At 42.5% G+C, this 24309-nt stretch overlaps 1 protein-coding gene across 1 annotated transcript in view; it reads right to left on the bottom strand.

Annotated features, from left to right (window-relative positions):
• The window catches only part of PMM1 (phosphomannomutase 1), a 68164-nt gene that overhangs the window by 10843 nt on the left and 33012 nt on the right, over positions 1–24309 (bottom strand). The window contains exons 3-6 of the mRNA XM_033929374.1: positions 12041–12117; positions 4701–4792; positions 3602–3701; positions 2929–3004 (exon numbers count right to left, since the gene is read on the bottom strand). Of these exons, the coding sequence (XP_033785265.1) occupies positions 2929–3004; positions 3602–3701; positions 4701–4792; positions 12041–12117 (345 nt within the window). The remainder of the gene's footprint in view (positions 1–2928; positions 3005–3601; positions 3702–4700; positions 4793–12040; positions 12118–24309) is intronic.

The raw sequence follows: 24309 nt of genomic DNA, 5'->3' as shown, positions 1-24309 counted from the left end.
CAATTTAAGTGGATAGTGGGGCAAGGGAGCAGTAGGTAGTCTCAGAGACTACCTACAGAGAATTGTCGTTGAAGCTTACTTGAGCCTATCTAAACCATCTCATTTGCAGGATTCACATTGTGAAAGTCTGCCTATTCATATTCTAATTAGAGATCCTCTGTGTTCATCCCACACTTTTTTAAATTCCGTCACCGTTTTCCTCTCCACCACCTCCCTCACCACCCTCTCCATGAAAAAATAATTTCCTAACATTACGTTTAAGTCTACCACCCCTCAACCTCAATTTATGTCCTCTAGTTTTACCAATTTCCTTTCTCTGGAAAATATTTGGTTATTAACCAACTCTAGTACATAGTGAAATACAATACACATGTCACCAAATACATATCTTAATATATATTACTTTCTGTTTGCTTCCAGCTGCATACATTGTCTATCTCCTTCAGGGCAAAATTTCAAATAATTTTAACATTCTTATATTATAACTTATAAACTTTTAAACCCATCACAAACAATATCAAACTTCGGAAGCTCACTGGATAGAATTTTTGCAAGTTGTTCCCTACTAAGAATATATTTTGTGGCAAAAGATTGCAGTTCCCTTGAGGTGACATGGAGGGGCATTTTCAATATGATGTCTAAATCCGAGTTCAGATGTTTTGCAGAAAATGCACAAAAATCCAGTACCAAACATGCTCATTTTCAAAACTGCAACAGTCTATCTTGTTTTTTCAAAAATGGATGCGTTTGTGCTCAGTGTGTCTATCTTTGTGAATCATTTTTGAACAAAACACGTCCAAAAGAAAAATGCACAGAATAAGACATGGCATCGTTGCAAGAGATCTAAAACGCCTCCAAAAAGTCCAAAACTCAGCAATTCGACTCCTATACAACCTCAGCTACCATGACCACATTACTCCAGCGCTCTATGCAGCTCACTGATTACCAGTCAAAAAGCGATGCATCTTCAAAGCCCTAGTCATGACACACAAGAGATTCTACCAAAAACTCCAGCCTACATAGCATCCAAGCTATGCCTATACACCCCTAACCGCCCCATCCACTCCAAAGCAGAACAAAGACTCAGCATTCCCGCAGGGAGATCCCTCCGAATGAGTACGGCATACAAAAGATCCTACAGCCATTTCCTACCTCAGCTATGGAACCGACTACCCACACAGATCAGGTCGCTAAACTCACTAAAGACCTTCCGCAGAGCAGTAAAGACCTTCCTCTTCTGCCAATTGGGCCATTAAAAACTGCCTCCTCAATATACTTCTCCTAGTACTCTTCTCTATGACCAGTCTGGTCTCTAGAATAAGCTCTGTTATTGTCTACTGTAATCTATTTGTTGTCATGACTAGTCTGTTTTCAAACGATTGTGAATGTCTACTTGTAACCTGTTCTGAGCTTCTGGGAGAACGGGATAGAAATCGAAATAAATAAAGACATTGGGATGTAGGAGAGGCCAGCATTCTTAGTAGACTGGCTACACAGACATCCCAGCAGAGCAGTGGGGCACCCTAGGGGGCACTGCAGTGAACCTCACATAAGAATCCCAGGAATGCACCTCACCATAACACCCTTATATTGTATGGTGAGCCCTGCAAAACCCACGGTACCCAATTGCACACCTCAACAATAGCCCTTATGCCTGCAGGTGACACTATATGTGGGTACAGTGGGATTAGATTGGAGTTTGGAAGGCTCATAAATTCCGCCATAAATATAATGGATAGAGTGGAATATGGGCCCGAGTTCCCATCTCTATGGTTCACTACACTGGCCACCAGGCTACTCCAAAAACCTGCTTGCTACTCTACTAGGATTGGCCATAACATCTGAAACTTTCATACAGGCTTCTATGGTCAATGTCCCAGAAATACCAAAGAAAGACAATTTTAATCATGAAATAATAATGAGTGTGACTGTTGGGCAGACTGGATGGACCGTTCAGATCTTTATTTGTCATCATTTATTAAGTTGGTGTTTCCAGTAGAATCTATGCTCCATTTGATGAAAAGCAGGTACTTGGTCATCCCAGTGTGGAGGGCCTATTAGGCTCCTGTCTCATGCCTCCAACAGAGCCCAGGAATGTCACAAGAAGTCCTCGGATTAGGGTTACTATATGGCTCCAGCAAAAGGAGGACGGATTGAGGCATCCAGGTTTTACTTCTACTGAAAGTAATGGAAGTAAGGATAGACAGAGACATCTGGGCTTTACTTCCATTGAAAGCAGTTCGCCTGGATTCCATTACGAAGATTGGATTACAGAGGAATTTGTTTGACTTGACAAATAAAAGCATCTGGATTTAAGCTAAGTAGACTATTTTAAAAAATTTTCAATATAATTTGCTTCATATATATTAGACTGTGAATGGACAGAATAGACAATTTTGGAGGTTTTTCTGACTAGGGAAAAAAATGCTTGAGTACCTGAATAAATTCATGTCAACCATTCTGAGCTCTCCTGGGAGAACGGTATACAAAAATGAATAAATAAATTAAATGATAGCTCCTATTAAGAGAATCAAGCCTTGTTTTGAGAGCGCTTGAAGTCTTTTCCTCTATTCTTTGAATAATTGGGTGCGTAGTGAATATTTTTGGTTTGGTCATTTTTCACTTTTTAAGTAGTTGGATAGTAGATTAAGATGATAGATTTTTTAACTCCCTTTTCTGGAGCCATATAGTAATCCTATCAGAGACTCAATCAACTAGCCTTTGCAAAATCTTTACTAAAAATCAGAAACAAGCTTAGATGTTGATGATAGGCGGGATATTACATTTTAAAACTTGGAAATTTGGATTTCATCGCTGTGTTTCCCCCTAGGACTTATCTAACTAGCCAGTGTACCACATGAAGACATAAAACTGGCCTGAAATTTGCTGCTTGTAAACTGCACAGGTGACAGGAGAGCCCACACTCACCTCGTGTGAATCTCAGGCCCTTCCCAGCAAACTCCCTCTGCAAGGCTGCTACAAACTTCTCACGGATCCTCTCCTTCTGTGGGTAAAGAGAACAAAAGGGAGAGACAAGTGTCAAGCACACACATTTACTAACAGAGAGCAAGAGAAAAGGACACGAGACTGCATCAAGAATAGGAGAATGAAAACTGAAGCCATAATTAGAAGAGGAGATGATCTGGGATGCATGTTAGGATGAGAGGCACCCTGGTGAAACTCATTGATGGTTACCTGCTACAACTAATCTCCCATCCTGTCCTTGGTGTGGACCAGCAGGAAGTGTGTGCACACAAACTTTCTCTACAAATGAGTGATGATGGGAGGAGTCTGTATTTTCCCAGTATCTATCCTCTGCCTCTTAACCCCTTTCCCCAGTCTTCTCCCCAATCTCTTATCTGCCCCTATCTCCCGCATTCACTCCTGCCTTTATCCCCCTGCCCTCTCAGCATCTCGATCTTGCTTCCCCTTCCACTGCTGCCACCATATCTGCTAATGTTTCCTGTGTTTCCTGCCCAGGTAGGCTGGAGGGGAAGACAGAGCACACAAAGGGTTGGAATATCAGGCCAGCTAAGGGCTCTGGAAGGAGTCAGGTGAGGGTGTGGGATCCTTTAGTTCATGTCTGCCCAATCTGAATCACCTTGTCCAGTTCTGAGAACTCGATTCGCTCCTCCTGGTTGCAGCTCCGACCAATTGGAGAGATGTTCAGCATTCCATTGCGGAACTCTATGAAGGTTCCTCTGCAGAGAGAGAGAGACCAGGGTGAGGATTATCCTTGGATATTGATGCTGTTTTCCACATTATCTCCTGTCTTTGGAAGCAGCTTTCTTCCTGTACCACTCCACTGTTAGATGCGTAGCCATCACCAAGGTTCTTAGTATAGTTTAGACAGTTTCAGAGAGAGCTGAAAGAGGCAATGGCTCAGTGATAAATATCAAAAAGTGATATTATGTAGTCAATATCTCATAAGTACTGTTGACTACTCATATGCCCCACATAAATCAATAGTGTCATAAATTTTTCTTAAGACAAAACTTATTTAAATGTCATTTTGCGAAGTCTTCAGAAGTGCCAATTGTTAGCCAAGTGTTCTCAATGGTTAAACAAACGGTATCGGCACTGGCATTGTAATCAGACCTGCTTTATTTTGAACTTTATTTAATATTTTAGTGTTTAACAGTTCTCCATGCTCATTAAAAACTTATAACTTTATAGTTAAAAAACCTATCTTAATTCTTTGTTTTACTGTATAACTTCTATATTGGGAAGGGACCTGTCAATGTGACATGTTTCACCTCGAGGCTTTTTCAAGAAAAGTCCCCCCCCCCCCCTCCGTATTACTTTACACACCATCCCAATCAGATCACTTCTTCTCTGGCTTGCAAAGAAGAAGTGATCTGATCAGGATGGTGTGGTAAGTAATACAAGGGGGACTTTTCTTGAAAAAGCCGCAAGGCAAAATATGTCACATTGACAGGTCCCTTCCCGATATAGAAGTTATACAGTAGAGATAATGGTTACTGCGGATGGGCAGACTAGATGGGCCATTTGGCTTTTAGCTGTCATTATGTTTCTATGATATGTTGAAAACCTGGCCGGGGTACCTCCAGGTCCTGGTTTGAGAAGCACCGTCCTACACTGAAACCGAGGGAGATAAGGAGCTACACAGATGTTATGTAAGCTGCATGTGCCAATATATGAACATGACATGTGCATGTAGCTATATGATAGAGAGGTACCTTTTTTTGGGCAACTTCAATAAAGCCATGTAGTTGAGGCAGAAGTTGATGAGGTCCTGTAGCAGCTCCTCTCCCAAATGGCTCTGAATGGTCTGCAAAGAAATTCAAGGAGTGAAGCTGTGCTGAGGGCTGGAGCGGTGGGGCTCTTTTACAGTTTTAAAAGCTGGAGGTCTGCAATGTATGTCGTTAATACTATTCTTATTATTACAATGCCACCAGACACAAGTCGTGTACAGTTAACTATGCAAGAGAGTACCTGTCCTGTAGAGCTTACAATCCAGTTCTGGAAGGACTTATATGATTTTAGAAGTCAAAATAGTAGTAAGCCTCCAGTTCTCTCATAAAAAAAGAAACAAGAACTGTAGACATTTTTCTGAAATCAAATTTTCTCTCTTGGATCAATGAAGTTATGGAATATGAGTTCCTCAGAGCGCAGCCTGTCACAACCTGAAGCTGCAGGAGTTTGTAAGCAGGGGGTGCATGCAGCCAGGCCCATACAGACACTGAATAGCATTCTGGGTAATGTGGACAAGCAGCCAGGCAGAGACAGTCATTGAAAAATATTCTGGTCAAGTAGTTGTAGGTGGGCTGAGGTGCAATGTGAGTGATGGCAACTGGTAATCTCTTCACCATTTAAAATACTCTAACAGGTACAGGAGTCTGAGAATCAGTGCCTCGGGTGGCATATGTCTGACAGATGTCATAGGAAGCATGTCTTTTCAATGGCCAGTCGGTGGCGTGTCATGTGTTGATGTCTTGTTAATGTTCAGAGGATCACAAGAAAACAGCAAAGGCGACCTGAGGTGCTCAATCTCCTTATCATCAATCAGGACTCGACATGTATGTGTTTCCGCCACAAAGGCCTGTTTCAGGAGTTTGAATCTTGAAATAACAAAAGCAAGAAATAATGTGACTTATATTAGTAGCCTTTTTACTTTGATCTTGAGATAGAATAAAATAATAATAAAACGATCTCCTGATGTGGATGCTGTGATCTTGTACTCTTCTTTTTTTCAGGGTTTGCATTTCACTTCAGTGTAGACCACAGGTGTCAAAGTCGGTCCTCGAGGGCCACAATCCAGTTGGGTTGTCAGGATTTTCCCCATGAATATGCAAGAGATCTATAAGAGTACAATGAAAGCAGTATGCTATAGATCTCATGCATATTCATTGCATATAATATAACTAGACAGATTTTTTTATTTAAATATACTGTATTTTATTAAATAACACAAATCTTAACACTATATTATACATTAAACATAAGTGAACCCATATTGCACTTCCAGTTACTAAATTCTGTATTATCCCACAATACAGTGGAAGAAAACCTGGAGCTTGTTATCAGTCCATTCACAAGCCTTTTCTGATGAAAATAAAGCTGTTCCACATCATAGTCTGTGTGTATTATTTCATTTCTCCAGTATTCTCCAATGTTCCAACAAGCATATATTGATTCTTAGTCAAAGCTATTATAATACCTTCTCACTCCAATTCAGGCTGGCTGGACACGGTCTCAATTGGAGTGAGAAGGCATTATAACAGCTTTGACTAAGAATCAATATATGCTTGTTGGAACATTGGAGAAATGAAATAGGAACGGCTTCCTCACATCTTCGCTTCGGGGCGAACCGGCATTGCTGAATCGAAGGGAGGTTTCGGCTTTCGGGAGCGAGGTGCCGCTTAGCCCAGCAGGACCACTCCCTCCCCAGCAGCCACGAGAAAGGGAATCTACGGTGGCTCAGAAGGGACAGGAAGCTATTTCCCTTTCTGAGCTGGAGAGCTCTCTGGCATCCCTGGATTCTCAAGAGGCAGCAGAAGTGAACGGGAAGAGGATAGAACTGACCATACCAAAATGAGGACAGGTTCAGCGGTCCCCATACTGGAAAGGCCAGCAGAGTTCACATTGGAGTCTATCTGGAAGGCATTAGACTTCTTATACCAGTTATGTGCAGGAACGCTACCTCTAGTCAAAGAACAAGAGAAGAAAATTGTATCCTTACAGGAAGGAATGAAGAATCAGATTCAAGGGATACAAAAATCTCAAGTTACCTTAATGCAAGATAGACAATTGTTAGTAAGGAAAGTTGAAAATATGGAAAACTATACTAAAATGCTACATTTAAGAATACTCAACTTTCCTAAAGTACTGACAATGTCTCCTAGAGATTTATTTAAGAAATTCCTTAAGGAAATATTTAAATATCCTGATTCGGGACTTCCACCGCTACATAAAATATATTTCCTTCCAGTATCAAAGAAGGTTTCACAACCTGAGGTGTTACCTGATCCAGCGAATGTAATTGATTTAACAAGAATATTGGAAACTTCAGTGGATGAAGCCATCTCGTACTCCACCCTTCTAGCGACTTTTGTCTTTCAACAAGATAAAGAGGCGCTTCTTAGGCTGTTTTTTAGGCTTAAAGAGGTGACCTTTATGGATTCTAAGATCTCCATGTTCCCAGATGTTTCAAAACTAACTCAGACTAGAAGGAAAGGGTTCCTGCAATTGAGACAATCCGTACTGTCTTTGGGTGCTAAATTTCAGCTTAGATACCCTTGTAAATGTTTGATCCTTTTGGATCAACATTCATATATTTTTTTTGACTCTGTTCAGTTACGGTTTTTCCTAGAGGGGAAAGGAGTTGTCCCTCCCAGTACCCCCACGCAGACTTGGTCATTAACTAGAAGATGTAACACCGCTTTGTTATAGTAGTATTGTATATTTTCTTGATATTCATCAATTCCCATGATGTAATGTGAATTGCTTTTCTCATATTGTGGACTTTATTAGAGAGACAGTTTAATTTATAAGGAATTTTGTTTATTTTTAATTATGTGTTAATCTCTCTTTTCTTTATCTATATATATAAAATCGGAGGTATGTATGTGTGTATGTGTGTGTGTATGTGCCGCAATCACGCAAAAACGGCTTGACCGATTTGAACGAAACTTGGTATGCAGATCCCTCATTACCTGGGATGATATGTTCTGGGGGTCTCGCGGCCCACCTGCACACGTGGGCGGAGCTACAAACATAAAATCAGATTTCACCCATTCATGTCAATGGAAAAAATGTAAAAAGCTGCCATACTCACAGTAATTCAAAAACGGCTCGACCAATTTGAACGAAACTTGGTATGCAGATCCCTCACTACCTGGGGTGATATGTTCTGGGGGTCTCGCGGCCCACCTGCACACGTGGGCGGAGCTACAAAGAGAAAATCAGATTTCACCCATTCATGTCAATGGAAAAAATGTAAAAAGCTGCCATTCTCACTGTAATTCAAAAACGGCTTGACCGATTTGAACGAAACTTGGTATGCAGATCCCTCACTACCTGGGGTGATATGTTCTGGGGGTCTCGCGGCCCACCTGCACACGTGGGCGGAGCTACAAACAGAAAATCAGATTTCACCCATTCATGTCAATGGAAAAAATGTAAAAAGCTACCATTCTCACAGTAATTCAAAAACGGCTCGACCGATTTGAACGAAACTTGGTATACAGATCCCTCACTACCTAAGGTGATATGTTCTGGGGGTCTCGCAGCCCACCTGCACACGTGGGCGGAGCTACAAACAGAAAATCAGATTTCACCCATTCATGTCAATGGAAAAAATGTAAAAAGCTGCCATTCTCACTGTAATTCAAAAACGGCTTGACCGATTTGAACGAAACTTGGTATGCAGATCCCTCACTACCTGGGGTGATATGTTCTGGGGGTCTCGCGGCCCACCTGCACACGTGGGCGGAGCTACAAACAGAAAATCAGATTTCACCCATTCATGTCAATGGAACAAATGTAAAAAGCTGCCATTCTCACAGTAATTCAAACACGGCTTGACCGATTTGAACGAAACTTGGTATGCAGATCCCTCACTACCTGGGGTGATATGTTCTGGGGGTCTCGCGGCCCACCTGCACACGTGGGCGGAGCTACAAACAGAAAATCAGATTTCACCCATTCATGTCAATGGAAAAAATTTAAAAAGCTGCCATTCTCACAGTAATTCAAAAACGGCTTGACCGATTTGAACGAAACTTGGTATGCAGATCCCTCACTACCTGGGGTGATATGTTCTGGGGGTCTCGCGGCCCAACTGCACACGTGGGCGGAGCTACAAACAGAAAATCAGATTTCACCCATTCATGTCAATGGAAAAAATGTAAAAAGCTGCCATTCTCACTGTAATTCAAAAACGGCTTGACCGATTTGAACGAAACTTGGTATGCAGATCCCTCACTACCTGGGGTGATATGTTCTGGGGGTCTCGCGGCCCACCTGCACACGTGGGCGGAGCTACAAACAGAAAATCAGATTTCACCCATTCATGTCAATGGAAAAAATGTAAAAAGCTGCCATTCTCACTGTAATTCAAAAACGGCTTGACCGATTTGAACGAAACTTGGTATGCAGATCCCTCACTACCTGGGGTGATATGTTCTGGGGGTCTCGCGGCCCACCTGCACACATGGGCGGAGCTACAAACAGAAAATCAGATTTCACCCATTCATGTCAATGGAACAAATGTAAAAAGCTGCCATTCTCACAGTAATTCAAACACGGCTTGACCGATTTGAACGAAACTTGGTATGCAGATCCCTCACTACCTGGGGTGATATGTTCTGGGGGTCTCACGGCCCACCTGCACACGTGGGCGGAGCTACAAACAGAAAATCAGATTTCACCCATTCATGTCAATGGAAAAAATGTAAAAAGCTGCCATTCTCACAGTAATTCAAAAACGGCTTGACCGATTTGAACGAAACTTGGTATGCAGATCCCTCACTACCTGGGGTGATATGTTCTGGGGGTCTCGCGGCCCACCTGCACACATGGGCGGAGCTACAAACAGAAAATCAGATTTCACCCATTCATGTCAATGGAAAAAATGTAAAAAGCTGCCATTCTCACTGTAATTCAAAAACGGCTTGACCGATTTGAACAAAACTTGGTATGAGATCCCTCACTACCTGGTGTGATATGTTCTGGGGGTCTTGCTGCCCACCTGCACACATGGGCGGAGCTACAAACAGAAAATCAGATTTCACCCATTCATGTCAATGGAACAAATGTAAAAAGCTGCCATTCTCACAGAAATTCAAAAATGGCTTTACCGATTTGAACGAAACTTGGTATGCAGATCCCTCACTACCTGGGGTGATATGTTCTGGGGGTCTCGCGGCCCACAACTCTATGTTGCTTGCTCAAGGGTGGGTTCACCCAAGAATTTATATGTCCTTGCTCCAGGAGGTGAAACTAAAATTGTTGTTTATAATCACGTTTTGCATTAGTTGTATTGTATTCATTTTGTCAAATATTTCACATTATAATTTGAATATTGTACTTTTTATTAAGCTGGAAAAAAATAATTTCATTCACCACTATAAAGTGTCTTTATTTGAATCCATTTACAGTGTTATTGCTATAATTAAATACCCGTGCAACGCCGGGGCATCAGCTAGTATATATATATATAAAGAAATGAAATAGGAACAACATTGAGACCAAATGTGCAAATACAAAAAGCATGTTATATACAGGAACTTCACCCTCCTTAGGAAATCTACAGAGATGGTACAGATACAGTAGAGCAACCCTTTCTAAAAATAAATGATAAAAATAAATAATACACAAAGACTATGATGTGGAACAGCTTTATTTTCATCAGAAAAGGCTTGTGAATGGACTGAGTACAAGCTCCAGGTTTTCTTCCACTGTATTGTGGGATAATACAAATTTTAGTAACTGAAAGTGCAATATGGATTCATTTATGTTTAATGTATAATATAGTGTTAAGATTTGTGTTATTTAATAAAAATACAGTATATTTAAATAAAATGTATTAAATAATTTTTGAGATAGGTAATTTGGTTAATTATACCCTGCTTTGTAGTGAGTGTATGCATATTCATTGAGGAAAATCCTGAAAACCTAATTGGATTGCGGCCCTCGAGGACCGACTTTGGCACCCCTGGTATAGACCATCACCTAACTCTTTAATATTTTTCCTGTCAAATGTGACACATGATTTCCACTTGACCTTTCATCTACCGCTGCCTTACAGCACCAAAATGCTCCCCTCCCATTCAAGAGTCTACATCAATTGTTCCCAACCCTGTCCTGGGGGACCCCCAGCCAGTCGGGTTTTTAAGATATCCCTAATGAATATGCATGAGAAAGATTTGCATACCTGTCACTTCCATTATATGCAAATCTCTCTCATGCATATTCATTAGGGATATCTTAAAAACTCGACTGGCTGGGGGTACCCCAGGACAGGGTTAGGAACCACTGGTCTGCACTGAAGTGAAAAAAAAACCCTGAAAAAAAGAAGAGTGCAAGATTACAGCATCCACACCAGGAGATCTTTATTATTATCATTATTATCTCAAGATCAAAATAAAAAGGCTACTAATATAGGTGACATTATTTCTTTCTTTTGTTATTTCAAGATTCAGACTCCTGAAGCAGGCCTTTTGTGGTCAAAACACATGTGTGTCAAGTTTTGATTGATATAATAAAGAGATTGAGCACCTCGGGTCGCCTTTGCTATTTTCTTGTGTTTCTACCTTGGGAAGGTAGTTTCTCCTGTTTCGTTGTGGAATGTTCAGAGGATACCATAACTAGTTGCTACTAATTTGCAAAATATCATTTAGGACACACTGAAAGAACATAAGAATAGCCTTACTGGGCCAGACCAATGGTCCATCAAGCCCAGTAGCCCGTTCTCATGGTGGACAATCCAGGTCACTAGTGCCTGGCCAAAACCCAAGGAGTAGCAATATTCCATGCTACCGATCCAGGCCAAGCAGTGGCTTCCTCCATTCTTTCTCAAGCAGGCAATGGAACAAACTGCATTAGCAGTTCAGCAAGAGGACAGGTATGTTATAAGGCTGCCCCGTCGCAGAACAACAAGAAAAGGGAGGTGTCTTTTCAACCAATAATAAAGTCTTTATTAGCAATCAATGACTAATGGTTTTTATAAAGGCTTTATCATTGATTGAAAAGACACCTCCCTTGCCTTTTCTTGTTGTTCTGCTTATATTTCAAGACAAGGTGTTCTTCTGCCTGGTTGCTATGTCCCATTGCATGCATGGAGAAATGGTGATACTTTTATAGAGAAATCAGAGCCATAAATCTGTATATGAAATGGAGCAAAAAACCAGCTCTGGGTCTGCCTGTGAGTTCAAAACAAAGGGACAAAGTTGTCCACCATACTGAAGCACGAATCAAAAAATATTGTTTTCTAGTCATTTTATCCCGGGGTAGGAGATTAGAATTGAGAGCGAGGAGGAAAGACGAAAGAGCCGAGGCCTTTCTGAAGGATTTTTACCTGTCTGGAGAGGAGCTTCCCATCTTTGTACTGCACTGTCCCGTTCTCTGCAAAAACGTAGTCAAACTTATAGATAACTGCAAAAGAAAGCAAGTCGGGGAGAGATCAGAGAGGGCAGGGCACAAGCAGCATCACAGCTCCTTACCAGTAAGAGCTGATTAGATGTGATGTTAAGGGCGGAAGATTTTGAAGAAGTGCTGGAAAAGGTTTCCAAGGACAAATATAGAGAGAACAAAAAAAAAAAAATCTGAATAAACATCACTCATCTGAAACAGGAACAAGGTCTCCTTACACCACATCTGAAGGCGGTGGCTGTGTCCAAAAGGGAGACTATGTGGTATTTAGGGTTGAGCCCCAGCAAAATAGATCAATCCAATTGTGACTGACCCCTGTCCCCTCTCTCTCCCTTGCCTGTTTAGCTTTGGGGCAGGGTTTGACGGTGGTGTTTCAATCACACTGTGGAGTAAGCAAGCTCTGCTGCTGATGCTACACTTTCACACCCTCTTATCTAGGAAAAACACGGCAGACCCTGTCCTAATGAGCCATGCATGTGCATATGTCTTTGGGGTGGAAGAGGTGGTTTGTTTTTTTCATGTGTGCTTTAAGGAACACAACCTCTGTGCCTCTCCTTTCTTCTCTTCTGAACTGTTTCTTCCTTCCCTCTCTGACCTTTTCTCTGTTCCTCCACCCTCAGGATATGTTCATGCAACTGGGCTATAAGTAAACCTATAGTTTATTTATAGAACGTAGCATTGAGCATCTTGCCTAGTTCACACATAGCCTCCCTTTTGGACACAGCCACCGCCTTCAGGTGTGGTGTAATGAGACCTTGTTCCTGTTTCAGATGAGTGACGTTTATTCAGATTTTTTTTTTGTTCTCTCTATATTTGTCCTTGGAAACCCTTTCCAGCACTTCTTCAAAATCTTCTGCCCTTAACATCACATCTAATCAGCTCTTACTGATTGGTGTGGAGGAGTAGCCTAATGGTTAATGCAGTGGGTGAGAAACTGGGGAGCTGGCTTCAATTCCCACTGCTGCTCTTTGTGACCTTGGTCAAATCACTTAACCCTAGGGATACCAGACGTCCGGGAAAACCCAGGCATGTCCTCTTCGTAGAGGAATATCATGAGTCCCGGACAGACTTTTCAAAACCCGGCAGTTTGTCCGGGTTTTGGAAAGCCCTGGCGATCTCCGGCCACATCTGGAGGGCATCTGAGCACGCGTGGATGATGTCACACACATCCATGCATGCTCTGGACCCTCCAGACGCGACCGGTGCTTCTCGGGGAAGAAGAAAGGAATTTTGTGGGCCTGGGCCTAGAGGCTGAACTGGGAGGGGCTGAGCTGAAGGCAGAACTGGGCGGAATGGGGCAGGGCCGGAGGTAGAACAGAATGGGGCCATGTGTCAGGATTTCTGCGGCCCGAAAAATGGTAACCCTACTTAACCTTCCATTGCTCCAGGTACAGAACTTAGATTGTGAGCCTACGAGGGACATAGAAAGGCAATATATCATGTCCATGCCTCCTCTTCCCTCCCTTGTGCTGTATGGCCAGAAGCCTTGGCTCACAGGCCTGTCATATCTAATAAAACCTAGTACACTCGCCTGTCACAGTGTGGCTTAGAGCTTCAGGCTCATTTATTGTCCCAAATTTCTTGTCCTCACCTCTTTCATATCCGTCTACAACCCAGGGTCCTCAACAACCTGATTTAATCTTTTAGATTTTGCTGCAGTGCTGGCTAGAAAGCCTATTAGAACACCTCCATGTACAGATCATGGGGACAGCCCCAGTCAGCCTGAAGTAGGACATCCTATGCCATTTATTTATTTATTCAATTTTCAATACCATTCTCCCAGGGGAGTACAGAACAGTTTAGGGATCGGGATCGGGACGTATTCCGCCTTTTTGGAGTTTTACAACCACACTCAAAGCGGTTTGCATACAGGTACTTCAAGCATTTTTCCTCTCTGCCCCGGTGAGCTCACAGACTGTCTAATATGCCTGGGGCAGTGACTTGCCCAGGGTCACAAGGAGCAGTGCGGAATTTGAACCCACAACCTTAGGGCGCTGAGGTTGTGGCTCTAACCACTATGCTACACTCTCCACAGGTACTCAAGCATGAATCAAATTCAAAGACCTCTTCGTCATGTTTCTCCACTCCCAATGTCAACCTGGGTTTTGAGTAGGGATGTGCATTTGTGTGCATTTTCTGCCCAAACCAACAGGGGAAACACTCCGCCCCCCCCCCCAACATTTTATGTTTTTTATGTGCCATTAATAATGTGCACGCTTCCAAAAGTGGATGCATTTTTTTGTGAAAAGTGTACACTCTTGAAAGAGGCTGCACGCATTCAGGGCAGGATTAACCAAAAGGCCAAGTAGGCACGTGCCTAGGGCCCGAAATGGTCAGGGGGGGCCCGATGAAGGAGGGCATCAACATTGTTTTTTCCAAACGGCGATGGGCCCCTCTAGCATCGATCGGCAATGCGGGCCCCCCGATTGGCAATGCAGCCCCCCACCCCCAATCGACAGAAAGTAAGACAGACAAGCAAGCAACGCGTGTAAGAAAGGCAAAGGGAACTGTAATTGTGCAAGCGGTGCTGCTTGCCCAAAGCTTCCCTCTGACGCAGCTTCCTGTTTCCGCCTGGGCGCATGGTGGGGTGGGGCGGGGCAGGGGGCTCAGTGTACTTGTGTGCCCTCGGGGCCCTCGATGAAATAATCCTGCCCTGCACGCATTCGAAAGATGGCATGTTCTTTCCAAAGCAGCTGCTTTACCAATGACATTGTTCCTGAAAACACCACATGAAATGATAGGAAGCAGACATTTTCAGGCTGCCCCTCCTAGTTTTGAGATTCATCTGGAGAGGAACGATATCCTCTCAGGACGCACTGAATGGTTCCGGAATTACAGCTTTCTTTAAATGTCAGTAATTCAGTGACTCGGTGGCGTGGTAAGGGTGAGTGGCGCCCGAGTCTCTTCCCCCATCCCTTTTCCAACTTCCCCGGCATGAGCAGCATGCCCACGTCAGTGTCGGCTCACCCTTTTGACGTCGCAATCTCGTGCTGGGGAAGTAAAAAAGGGACGGCGAAAGGCAAGGGGTGCTGCGCCCTTAAAAAGACCGCCCCCCCCTCCAAGCCCCCCTTATTACACCACTGCAGAAACTCCTCCATCTCCAAGGCAGCACTGTACTTCTGAGACTGCAGCCGGGCCTTTCCCAGCGAGAGCCACATGCAGGTTTCTAACTGCAGCTCCACACTGCAGCACTGCACTGGCCCTGCCAGCTGTGGAGGGAACCAAGAACTGTCCAAAGTTTCAAAGAAGGTTTCCAAGTTTATTAAGACTTTCTATCCTGCACATTATGGGAAAACCTTCTCAGCAGCTTACAAAATTGAGAGGATGCGCCATTTAATAAGACTAACAAGACTAGACAGTGAGGATAAATAGAATTACATTCATTTAAAAGAAGGGAAGGGATAAACCAGTGTATCTCAAACAGTGTGCCAAGGCACATCAGTGTGCCTCCTGAGATTTCAGGTGTGCCGTGGCACACTGGGGAGGAGGAGAGGCACCAGTGCCAGCTGACTGCCTACAGGACGTGCCTCTCATGGCGAGAGGCACGTCGTGTAGGCAATCAGTGGGCACCAGCACCTCTCCTTCTCTCTGGCCCTCTTCCCTCAGACCCGCCTGGAGGGCCTTCGCACGTGGACATCGACATGATGATGTCACGCATGCCTGTGATGTCATCACGGCGATATCCTCACACTTCCAGGTGCCTCGAGTCAGGGCCACTACCTTTAGTGTGCCGCAGCTCGAGAAAGTTTGCGGGACACTGGGATAAACATAAGGTTGTGTGCTTGTCTTTTCTTTTTCAACCATCCGCTGCAAATCTACATCAAAATTTATTATTTTTTTTTTTTTTTTAAAACAGCATTAAAAAGGAAAAAGTGAATGCTCTTCTTTCAATCTTTAAAAATGATTTAAAAGTGCAAAAAAATTTAATAAGCAAACAGGAAAAACTATTTTGGGCGTGGTGTTCTTGCTATTTAATTTGGTCTACAGTGTTGAATTTTTTTGGCGATTAATTGTATGATTCATTTTAGTTCATTGTAATTTCTTTAAGTCTAACCAATTGCATAATCATGGACACCCTGCCCTATCGTGCGGGGCAATAGATGTATCTGTGGCACCTACTTTTCTTTACAAAGTATCTGTGTAAAGAGTTTTTAAAAAAAACCTATATTTTAGGCATGATCATTTAAACCAACTACAGAGCTGATGTAAATGGTCACGGCTAGACTGCTAAAGAACACATATAGATGACAGTATTTTTTAATCTAGCCAGCCAATATTTAACATGAGTTAACCAGCCAGGAATGGCCACCGACCGGTTTACTCATGTCTCAGCAGCTAATCAGTCATTTTCAGTGGCATATAACTGGTTATTGATGCTGAAAATACCCAACAGGCATTTAAAAAAAAAGCCAGTGGATTGCGGGATTACTTTGGCATGGAGTTCGAGGAGGAGCTTTCGGTATCCTTGCTTTCCACACGATTGGCGCGGGTGGAACCCTGTGAAGAGCTGAGCAGTTATAGGAGGGGCTGGGAGCCTGATTTACAAGTGTCTTTGCGGACTTGGGATATTTTGGTTCAACTTAAGGGAGTTCCCTCTTTGACGTGAAGTGTGGTTTTGCATGAATGCTATTATAGGGTGCTCTATCGTGCGTATTTAACGCCCAAACAATATTTTTTTGTGGGGGAGTTCTCACTATGATGTGCCCTAAATGTGGGACAGAGGAAGGGATTTTTGGTCATATGTTTTGGGGGTGTAGCTATATTCAGTTGTAATGGAGGGAGGTCCTGCATTTTATGCGTCATGTGCTATTTCTTGCCCTGGTTGGTTCCCCAGAACAGTTGGTATTGGATCTTCCTGGGGCCTTTGGGACCTTAGGAGGTACGCGCCGACTCTTGTGTCGGAAGCTCAGTCTGGTGGCCAGAAAAGGCATTCTGAAATGCTGGACTTCGGACGCACCTCCTGGGTTTTGGCTTTGGCGTGCGGATGTGCATCAATTGGCCCGTTGGGAAGCCAGGGATGCGAAAGGGTCTCGGAAAGGGGGGCAGTGATTTTTGCACATTTGGGACCCTTATCTGCGACAGTTGCATCCCAAGGGTCGTAGTCTCCTTCTGAATGATTTGGAAGTGGTGTGATAGCCCAGATGGTGGGGAATTTTAGGGGTGTTCAGGGGTAGGGGGGAGGACTTGGTGGTGTCTTGGGGGTGTAGTGGGAATGTGAGTGTTGGTGTCTGGGTGGTTTGTTCACGGTCCCGTGCGGTGGTCTATAGGATGGGTGATGTATTTTGGTTTGTTTGTTGGATGGGGGGTTGGGGGGAGAGTAGTTCATGGAGCTGGCACAGTAGGGTGGTATTGGGGGATGGGGGGCTGGTTCTTAGGCCTGTATCTTCTAGAGTTTGGGAATTACAAGAGTACAGATTCCCAGTTTGGTTTGGTTTTGGTGGGTTTGAGGGTATGGGGCTAGTCCTTTCAGTTTGGCAGAAGTGGGAGCTCTGGGGGGGACGGGGAAGGGATAGGGGGAGGGACTGGGGATTTTGTTTGTGTTGTAATTTTTCTATCTGTATTTGATCTGTGAAATCTCAATAAAATTGTTTCAACACTAAAAAAAAGCCAGTGATGTTGGAGGCGTTCTTTGGACGTGACTGCTTAAGCCCCAATATTTTGAACTTAAGCGGCCAGGTTTTAACAGGCAAATAAGGCCACGTAAAAGAAACAAGTTTATCTTTGCCCCCAAAGCCATGGCTGTTTAAGTCTGAATATTGTCTTAACCAGCCATGCACTAGCCAGTGATGGAAAAAACCCAGATAGTATATGCCAGTCACCAGAAATGACCTGGCATTGAATATCTAGGTTGAACACCAGTGGTAGGCAGTCAAAGTGCTGCCCCATCGCTGGCTGAATATCAGGGGTGGGGGAGGAGTATAAACTTGTGCCCCGCCCACATTTTATCCAAACTCTGCCCTTGTGAACATCTACCAAAAACATACGAGCCAGTAAATATTAGCACTTACCTATAGAATACTGTGTAGCTGGGAAATGGTAATTTATGCGTATTTGTGGATGGGTGTGTGCATAATTAACTAGAATACAAGCATTTATGCAAGTACTTGCTTAAATCTAGAATCACCCCATAAATGGACAGGGATACGTAGTTTGATTCCTATATTAACTGGTTTGTTAGGATCTTTCTCCCAAACTAAACTGTGTTCACTGCAGAGAAACGATCCTCTCTTGTCTAAGCTGCAGTACTGTGTTTTCTACAGACAGATGTTTTATGGGGCTTTTAATTTAAAAGGTCAGAAAAATGAGAATGAAGGGAAAGTTGCTGATATGATAGTCCATGTAAAGCCATACTACTGGAAGCAGAACTTGAAACATTCTCTCATTAGCAGGGATTCCACTTCCTTCTTCTGAAGAGTAAGTTTTGCCTCTTTTTTCAGTTCTATCTCTCAATAAAAGGATTTTAGTCTAGTGCTTTCAACAGGTGAAGACCTGTCTCTCAGAGCCTTTTAAATGAAGCTCAAAGTTCTGAAGTAGGCTAACATTGGGTATATTAAAATGGTCCAAAAGAGGTCAACTGAATTTTGGTTTTGGTTTTGGCACTGAAACCAGCCCAAAATTTGTATTTGGTCTTGTTTTGGTTTTGCCCAAAAATGCCTGTACATTTTCAGCTGAAATCAAACTTACTTTCTATATAAAGTGCCCGCTCCCCCCCAATCCCCAACCCCCACCCACAGTAACAGGCTTGGCTCCCTCTTCATCCTCCTCAAACAGTTATAGTGTTGTAGCCCCTCTTCCTCTACATTTGAGTCCCTGGTGGTCTAGTGGCTAGGCAGGGCATGAGTGATCCCCAATTGCTACCAAAATGGATGTCACAAATCTCAATGGCAATCTCATGAGACTACCTCTGGAGGTAATGGCAACCATTTTGAGACTGGAGTCAGCATGGGCAGAAGTGATCTCCAATCTCATGAGATTGCCACTGAAGTTCTCAGCAGCCATTTTGATGGTGGAGACAAAAGGAGCAGGAACTCCTGCTCCAACTAGACACTACATCACCAGGGACCCAAAGAGAGGCCCGGGGGGAGGGGGGAGCTACCTTCATTCAAGAGAGAGGGAGGTGAGTGGCAGCAGTGTTACCGTTGTTTGGGGGGATGGAGAGAGAGAAAGCTGCTATTGTTTGGGGGTAGGACTGGTTTGGGTTTTAACTGAAATTGAGCAGCAAATTTTGGTTGCAGATTCAGTATCGGCCAAAACAGAAAAAAGAACCCCAGTTTTGACTGACCTCTGCGATCCCATCAAAATTTCTTTATGTCAGTGGTACCTCACTTTCAGTTCTCCAATGCTGCAAATGGGTTGAATTTTTGTGCTGGTTCTAATGAATATGGATGAGTTAGATTTGCATACTGTGGGGGCAGTATGTATGCATATGTATCTCATGAATATTCTTTAATGAAATCCTAAAAACTTTCCCTGTCTGTGACTCTCAAAGTTCTTCAGTGAACACCATTGTCCTAGGCCATGATTTGCACATGGCAATCTCATGAGACTACCTCTGGAGGTAATGGCAACCATTTTGAGACTGGAGTCAGCATGGGCAGAAGTGATCTCCAATCTCATGAGATTGCCACTGAAGTTCTCAGCAGCCATTTTGATGGTGGAGACAAAAGGAGCAGGAACTCCTGCTCCAACTAGACACTACATCACCAGGGACCCAAAGAGAGGCCCGGGGGGAGGGGGGAGCTACCTTCATTCAAGAGAGAGGGAGGTGAGTGGCAGCAGTGTTACCGTTGTTTGGGGGGATGGAGAGAGAGAAAGCTGCTATTGTTTGGGGGTAGGACTGGTTTGGGTTTTAACTGAAATTGAGCAGCAAATTTTGGTTGCAGATTCAGTATCGGCCAAAACAGAAAAAAGAACCCCAGTTTTGACTGACCTCTGCGATCCCATCAAAATTTCTTTATGTCAGTGGTACCTCACTTTCAGTTCTCCAATGCTGCAAATGGGTTGAATTTTTGTGCTGGTTCTAATGAATATGGATGAGTTAGATTTGCATACTGTGGGGGCAGTATGTATGCATATGTATCTCATGAATATTCTTTAATGAAATCCTAAAAACTTTCCCTGTCTGTGACTCTCAAAGTTCTTCAGTGAACACCATTGTCCTAGGCCATGATTTGCACATACGGTATTTCTTGCTTATTTCATTCACCTTCTTCTTCAGTGAAATACTTTCTACCCCTCAGTAATCATAGGTATGTCCCAAGTCCTAGGGTTACCCAATTTGTGTCTGGAGAAACCCAGACACATGGCATCCCCATTCCCCCGTTCCACACTAGCCATGCCTTGTTCTACCTCTAGCTTCGCCCTCAGCAAAGCCTCATTTTTGTTTTCCGACCTCTGGGCTGCATCTGGAAGGTCTCCGAGCATGCACGGATATGTGTGACAACATCCACACATGCTCAAAGACCCTCCAGAAGCAGCTAGGAGGGTGGGGATTTCCAAAACCCAGATAAACTACTAGGTTTTGGAAAATCCATCTAGACACCCAGACAGTCCTCTAAAAAGAGGAAATGTCCAAGTTTTCCCAGACGTCTGGTAACCCTACCAAGTCCCAACCATGGCCAGACTTGATTACTGTAACTGTCTCTATAATGGTCTCCCACTCAAAACCATACAGAAACTTCAGCTTATTCAAAACTCTGTGGTAAAATTGCTCCACAATGCATTTTATACAGATCACATCATCCCATTACTTACTTCAGAACACTGGCTTTCAGGCTCAGCAAAACTGAAATATAAAGCATTAACCTTTGTCTTTAAAGAATTAAGACCTCAATCCACCACCTAATTTGCAGATTTATCCCCTATACTCCCTTATGTACCCTTCATTCTTCCTAAGCTTCATTTCTCGCTCTTCCCATCTGTGGCTCGATATCTCCTATGGGACTGCCTCCTGTTACTTAGGATCCAACCTATGGGTCTCTCTTCTCATTAATATCCACATGGATCCATCATATATAAACATTCAAAGGCCTGCTCAAAACCTGATTGATTCAGTTAGCTTACAGTTGACCTTCTGGTAGTCTGCCTCCTTCCCTCCTCGCATTCTCTTCCTGGTCCCTCTTTTTTACTGTCTTTCCTACTTCTCCCCTTTGGCTAGTCCTCCTTTTCTATTACGACTGTAACTTCTTTTCATACTCCTTGATAATCGTTATTTTATTGTATTGTAAACTGCCCAATGCCATTCTGTACAATCAGCAGTATATCAAGCATTCTCTAATAAAAAAAATAAAATAAAATAAAATTGCTAGTCCTGAAGACACACAGTAAAGCCATCTGCGATGCTTTTGCACAATTCCATTCTTATGGTTACCATATGGCTCCTGAAAAAGGAGGATGGATTGAGACATCTGGGTTTTACTTCCACAATGGAAACCCTACGGAACAATATCCATGGATACTTTTATTTGTGGACCTCTGTTTAGGGTTACCATATGACTTCAGAAAAAGGAGGATGAATTGAGACATCTGGGTTTTACTTCCATTGCTTTCAATGGAAATAAAACCCAGATGTTTCAATAAAACCCAGAAGTCCAATATTTCCTTAGAACTTAATATAGAGGACCTTTTACTACACCCCCTCCCCATTTATCAAGTCGAGGTGCTGAGTTGTACAAGCTAAATGCTGAGCCACCCATTCTATTCCTATTGACAGTTCGGCATTTAGCTCACGCTACTCGGCTTCATAAAAGGGGGTGTGTGTGTGGGGGGGGGGTAAGCTGCTTAAGCCCTAACGTAGGTATAGCGTGGTAAAAAATGCTTACCGCAGGACATACTAAAGAAAGAACAACAGAATCAAAAGCTGCTGTTATATCAAAAACAATTAGCATGTATGGCCCATATGAGGCATCTTCACACCTCTTAATGTTAAACAATGATGGTAATAATGCACCAGGGCTGCATTTTTTTTAAGAAATCCATCTAAAAATGGGTATAGCACCTTATATTGTAGCACAATAATCGTTCAGTTGAGCTCAAACTGTTTGCTCCATTAGCTTTGTAAAAAATGGCTGACTCAAATTCAGATGATAAATTGAACAATCTAATGCTACCTTATCCTGCTTCTTCTCTAAAGGATATACAGAGGCAAACTTTAGACCTTCAGGCAAATAACCATCCTGTAAAGAGAAATCTATTAGATGGCTTAACAATCAGGCAATTTGTTCTCAAATCAGCTTAGCATTAGCCACAGAGATATGGTCTAAAGAACAGGTTGAGAACAAAATTGTCTTAAAACAGACCAGAGAAAATATTTTTCACACAACGTATAATTAAACTCTGGAATTTGTTGTCGGAGAATGTTGTGAAATCAGTTAGCTTAGCAGAGTTAAAAAAAAAAAAAAAAAAAAGGTTTGGAAAATTTCCTAAAAGAGAAGTTCATAGGCCGTTATTCCTAGGACAAGCAGCATAAAATCTGTTTTACTACTTGGGATCTAACTAGGTACTTGGAACCTGGGTTGACCACTGTTGGAAATTGAATGCTGGGCTTGATGGATCTTTGGTCTGGCCCAGTATGACAATTCTTATGTTAATCATCAATGACTTTTTCTTAGTGTTTGCAAAGCTAATTTCCTTTCAAAAGAGAGAGGCCTGCTAGAGTAGTATCTGTTGCATTCCACTTATTACAAATAAAAATAGCAGCACATTGTCCACCAAGGGGCATTCTGATTCCATATCTTGTCTTGGCCATTGAATTAAATTGCAAACAACAGCAAGTAATTCCACATGGCATAACAAAGCACACATCTTCAATTATTCTTTTGCAAGTCTGCAACCTTCAAAATCGCCAACTTGCTAATCAGGAGAACATGTCATGTCATTGACAATCCTGCCTGTGTAGCAATTGCTTCCGTTTTTAAACCTCACATGTAACCAGAGAACATATCTTGACTTATCGTTCCTTGAGTTGTCATCCAACATTTCCTGACTCAATTTAGCTGCCCTTTGGGGGCGCACAAAAGCTCCGTCCAGACCCCACCCAAATTCTACCCCTGACCCTATCCCTATAATAATGATAGTATTAATTGTAATACCATTTTTTTCCATTCATTTTTCATATATACACACACAATATAATATTATTAACAGCACATAATGGTTAACCACAAAATTAAACTACACTGTATGCTTCTCAACATTCATTCCTACTAAATTATTTCGTTCCTTCATCCTTGCCGATGAGATTTAACTGGGATTCTTCAAAAGCGTTGTTCATGTCCTTTTGTTTCTCATACAGTGATATTAAAGTGTATTTGATGGTAATTATTACACTTGTTGACAGTTTTAAAATGAATAAAGAACTTTAAAAAAACAACAACATTCATTCCTACTAGAACACAGATAATAATCCCTATGCAAACACAGGCCCACAAACTAAAAGTACTAATATACACAAATTAAACCCTAGGATGCCAGACTCTACATGCATTATAACACCAGAGAAATAGAAAGAAATTAATTATTTCCCGAACAGTGCAAAATATAGACAGCAGATATAAATTCTCAAAACTGACACATTTCAGTGAAGATCAGAGAATAGTGGTGTGGTGTGGGAGTGAAAGAATAGGCCAAAGATTAGTTTGAGAGAAGAAGAAAGTTTGAAACTAGGTGGAAGCCCAGCCAAGATGGCGTCAGTATTCCAGATGAGAAAGCACAAGAACTTACTGAAAGAACTTGAAAGGTTTGGGAGACAAAAATGCAGAGATTTTTGATATCTAAAAGATTTATAGAAAATATTGTTAAGTGGGAATCACAGTTGTATCAGGAACACCATCAAGACTGAGTGCCAATTACGGGGAAAAATAGAGAATATGAAAAGACATTTGGGAAGACACATTTCAAGGCAGAATGGAGACAGCAGTATGAAAGAAGGGCCATTTAGTCTGTAGGTTAATCACATACAAATAATATGAGTGTGGGAGGCTGAAAAAAGAAATCAGAGCATTTTCACAGGCTGTGGCGATTGAGAAAGAAGAGTTCTATAAAACATCAATAAGGAATGCATGGGGATAGATAAAAGTAGGCATTAATCATAACAGAATAAAAGCAGTTAGATTAAACTGGATCATTGGAGGGACCAACAATAATAAGCAGGAAAGAAATCTTAAACTATCTGTAGAATTACAGAATAAGGAAGAG

This window comes from Geotrypetes seraphini, chromosome 2 (assembly GCF_902459505.1).
Source record: "Geotrypetes seraphini chromosome 2, aGeoSer1.1, whole genome shotgun sequence".
NCBI classification, from domain to species: Eukaryota; Metazoa; Chordata; class Amphibia; order Gymnophiona; family Dermophiidae; genus Geotrypetes; species Geotrypetes seraphini.
This window is presented reverse-complemented; position numbering and strand designations above follow the sequence as displayed.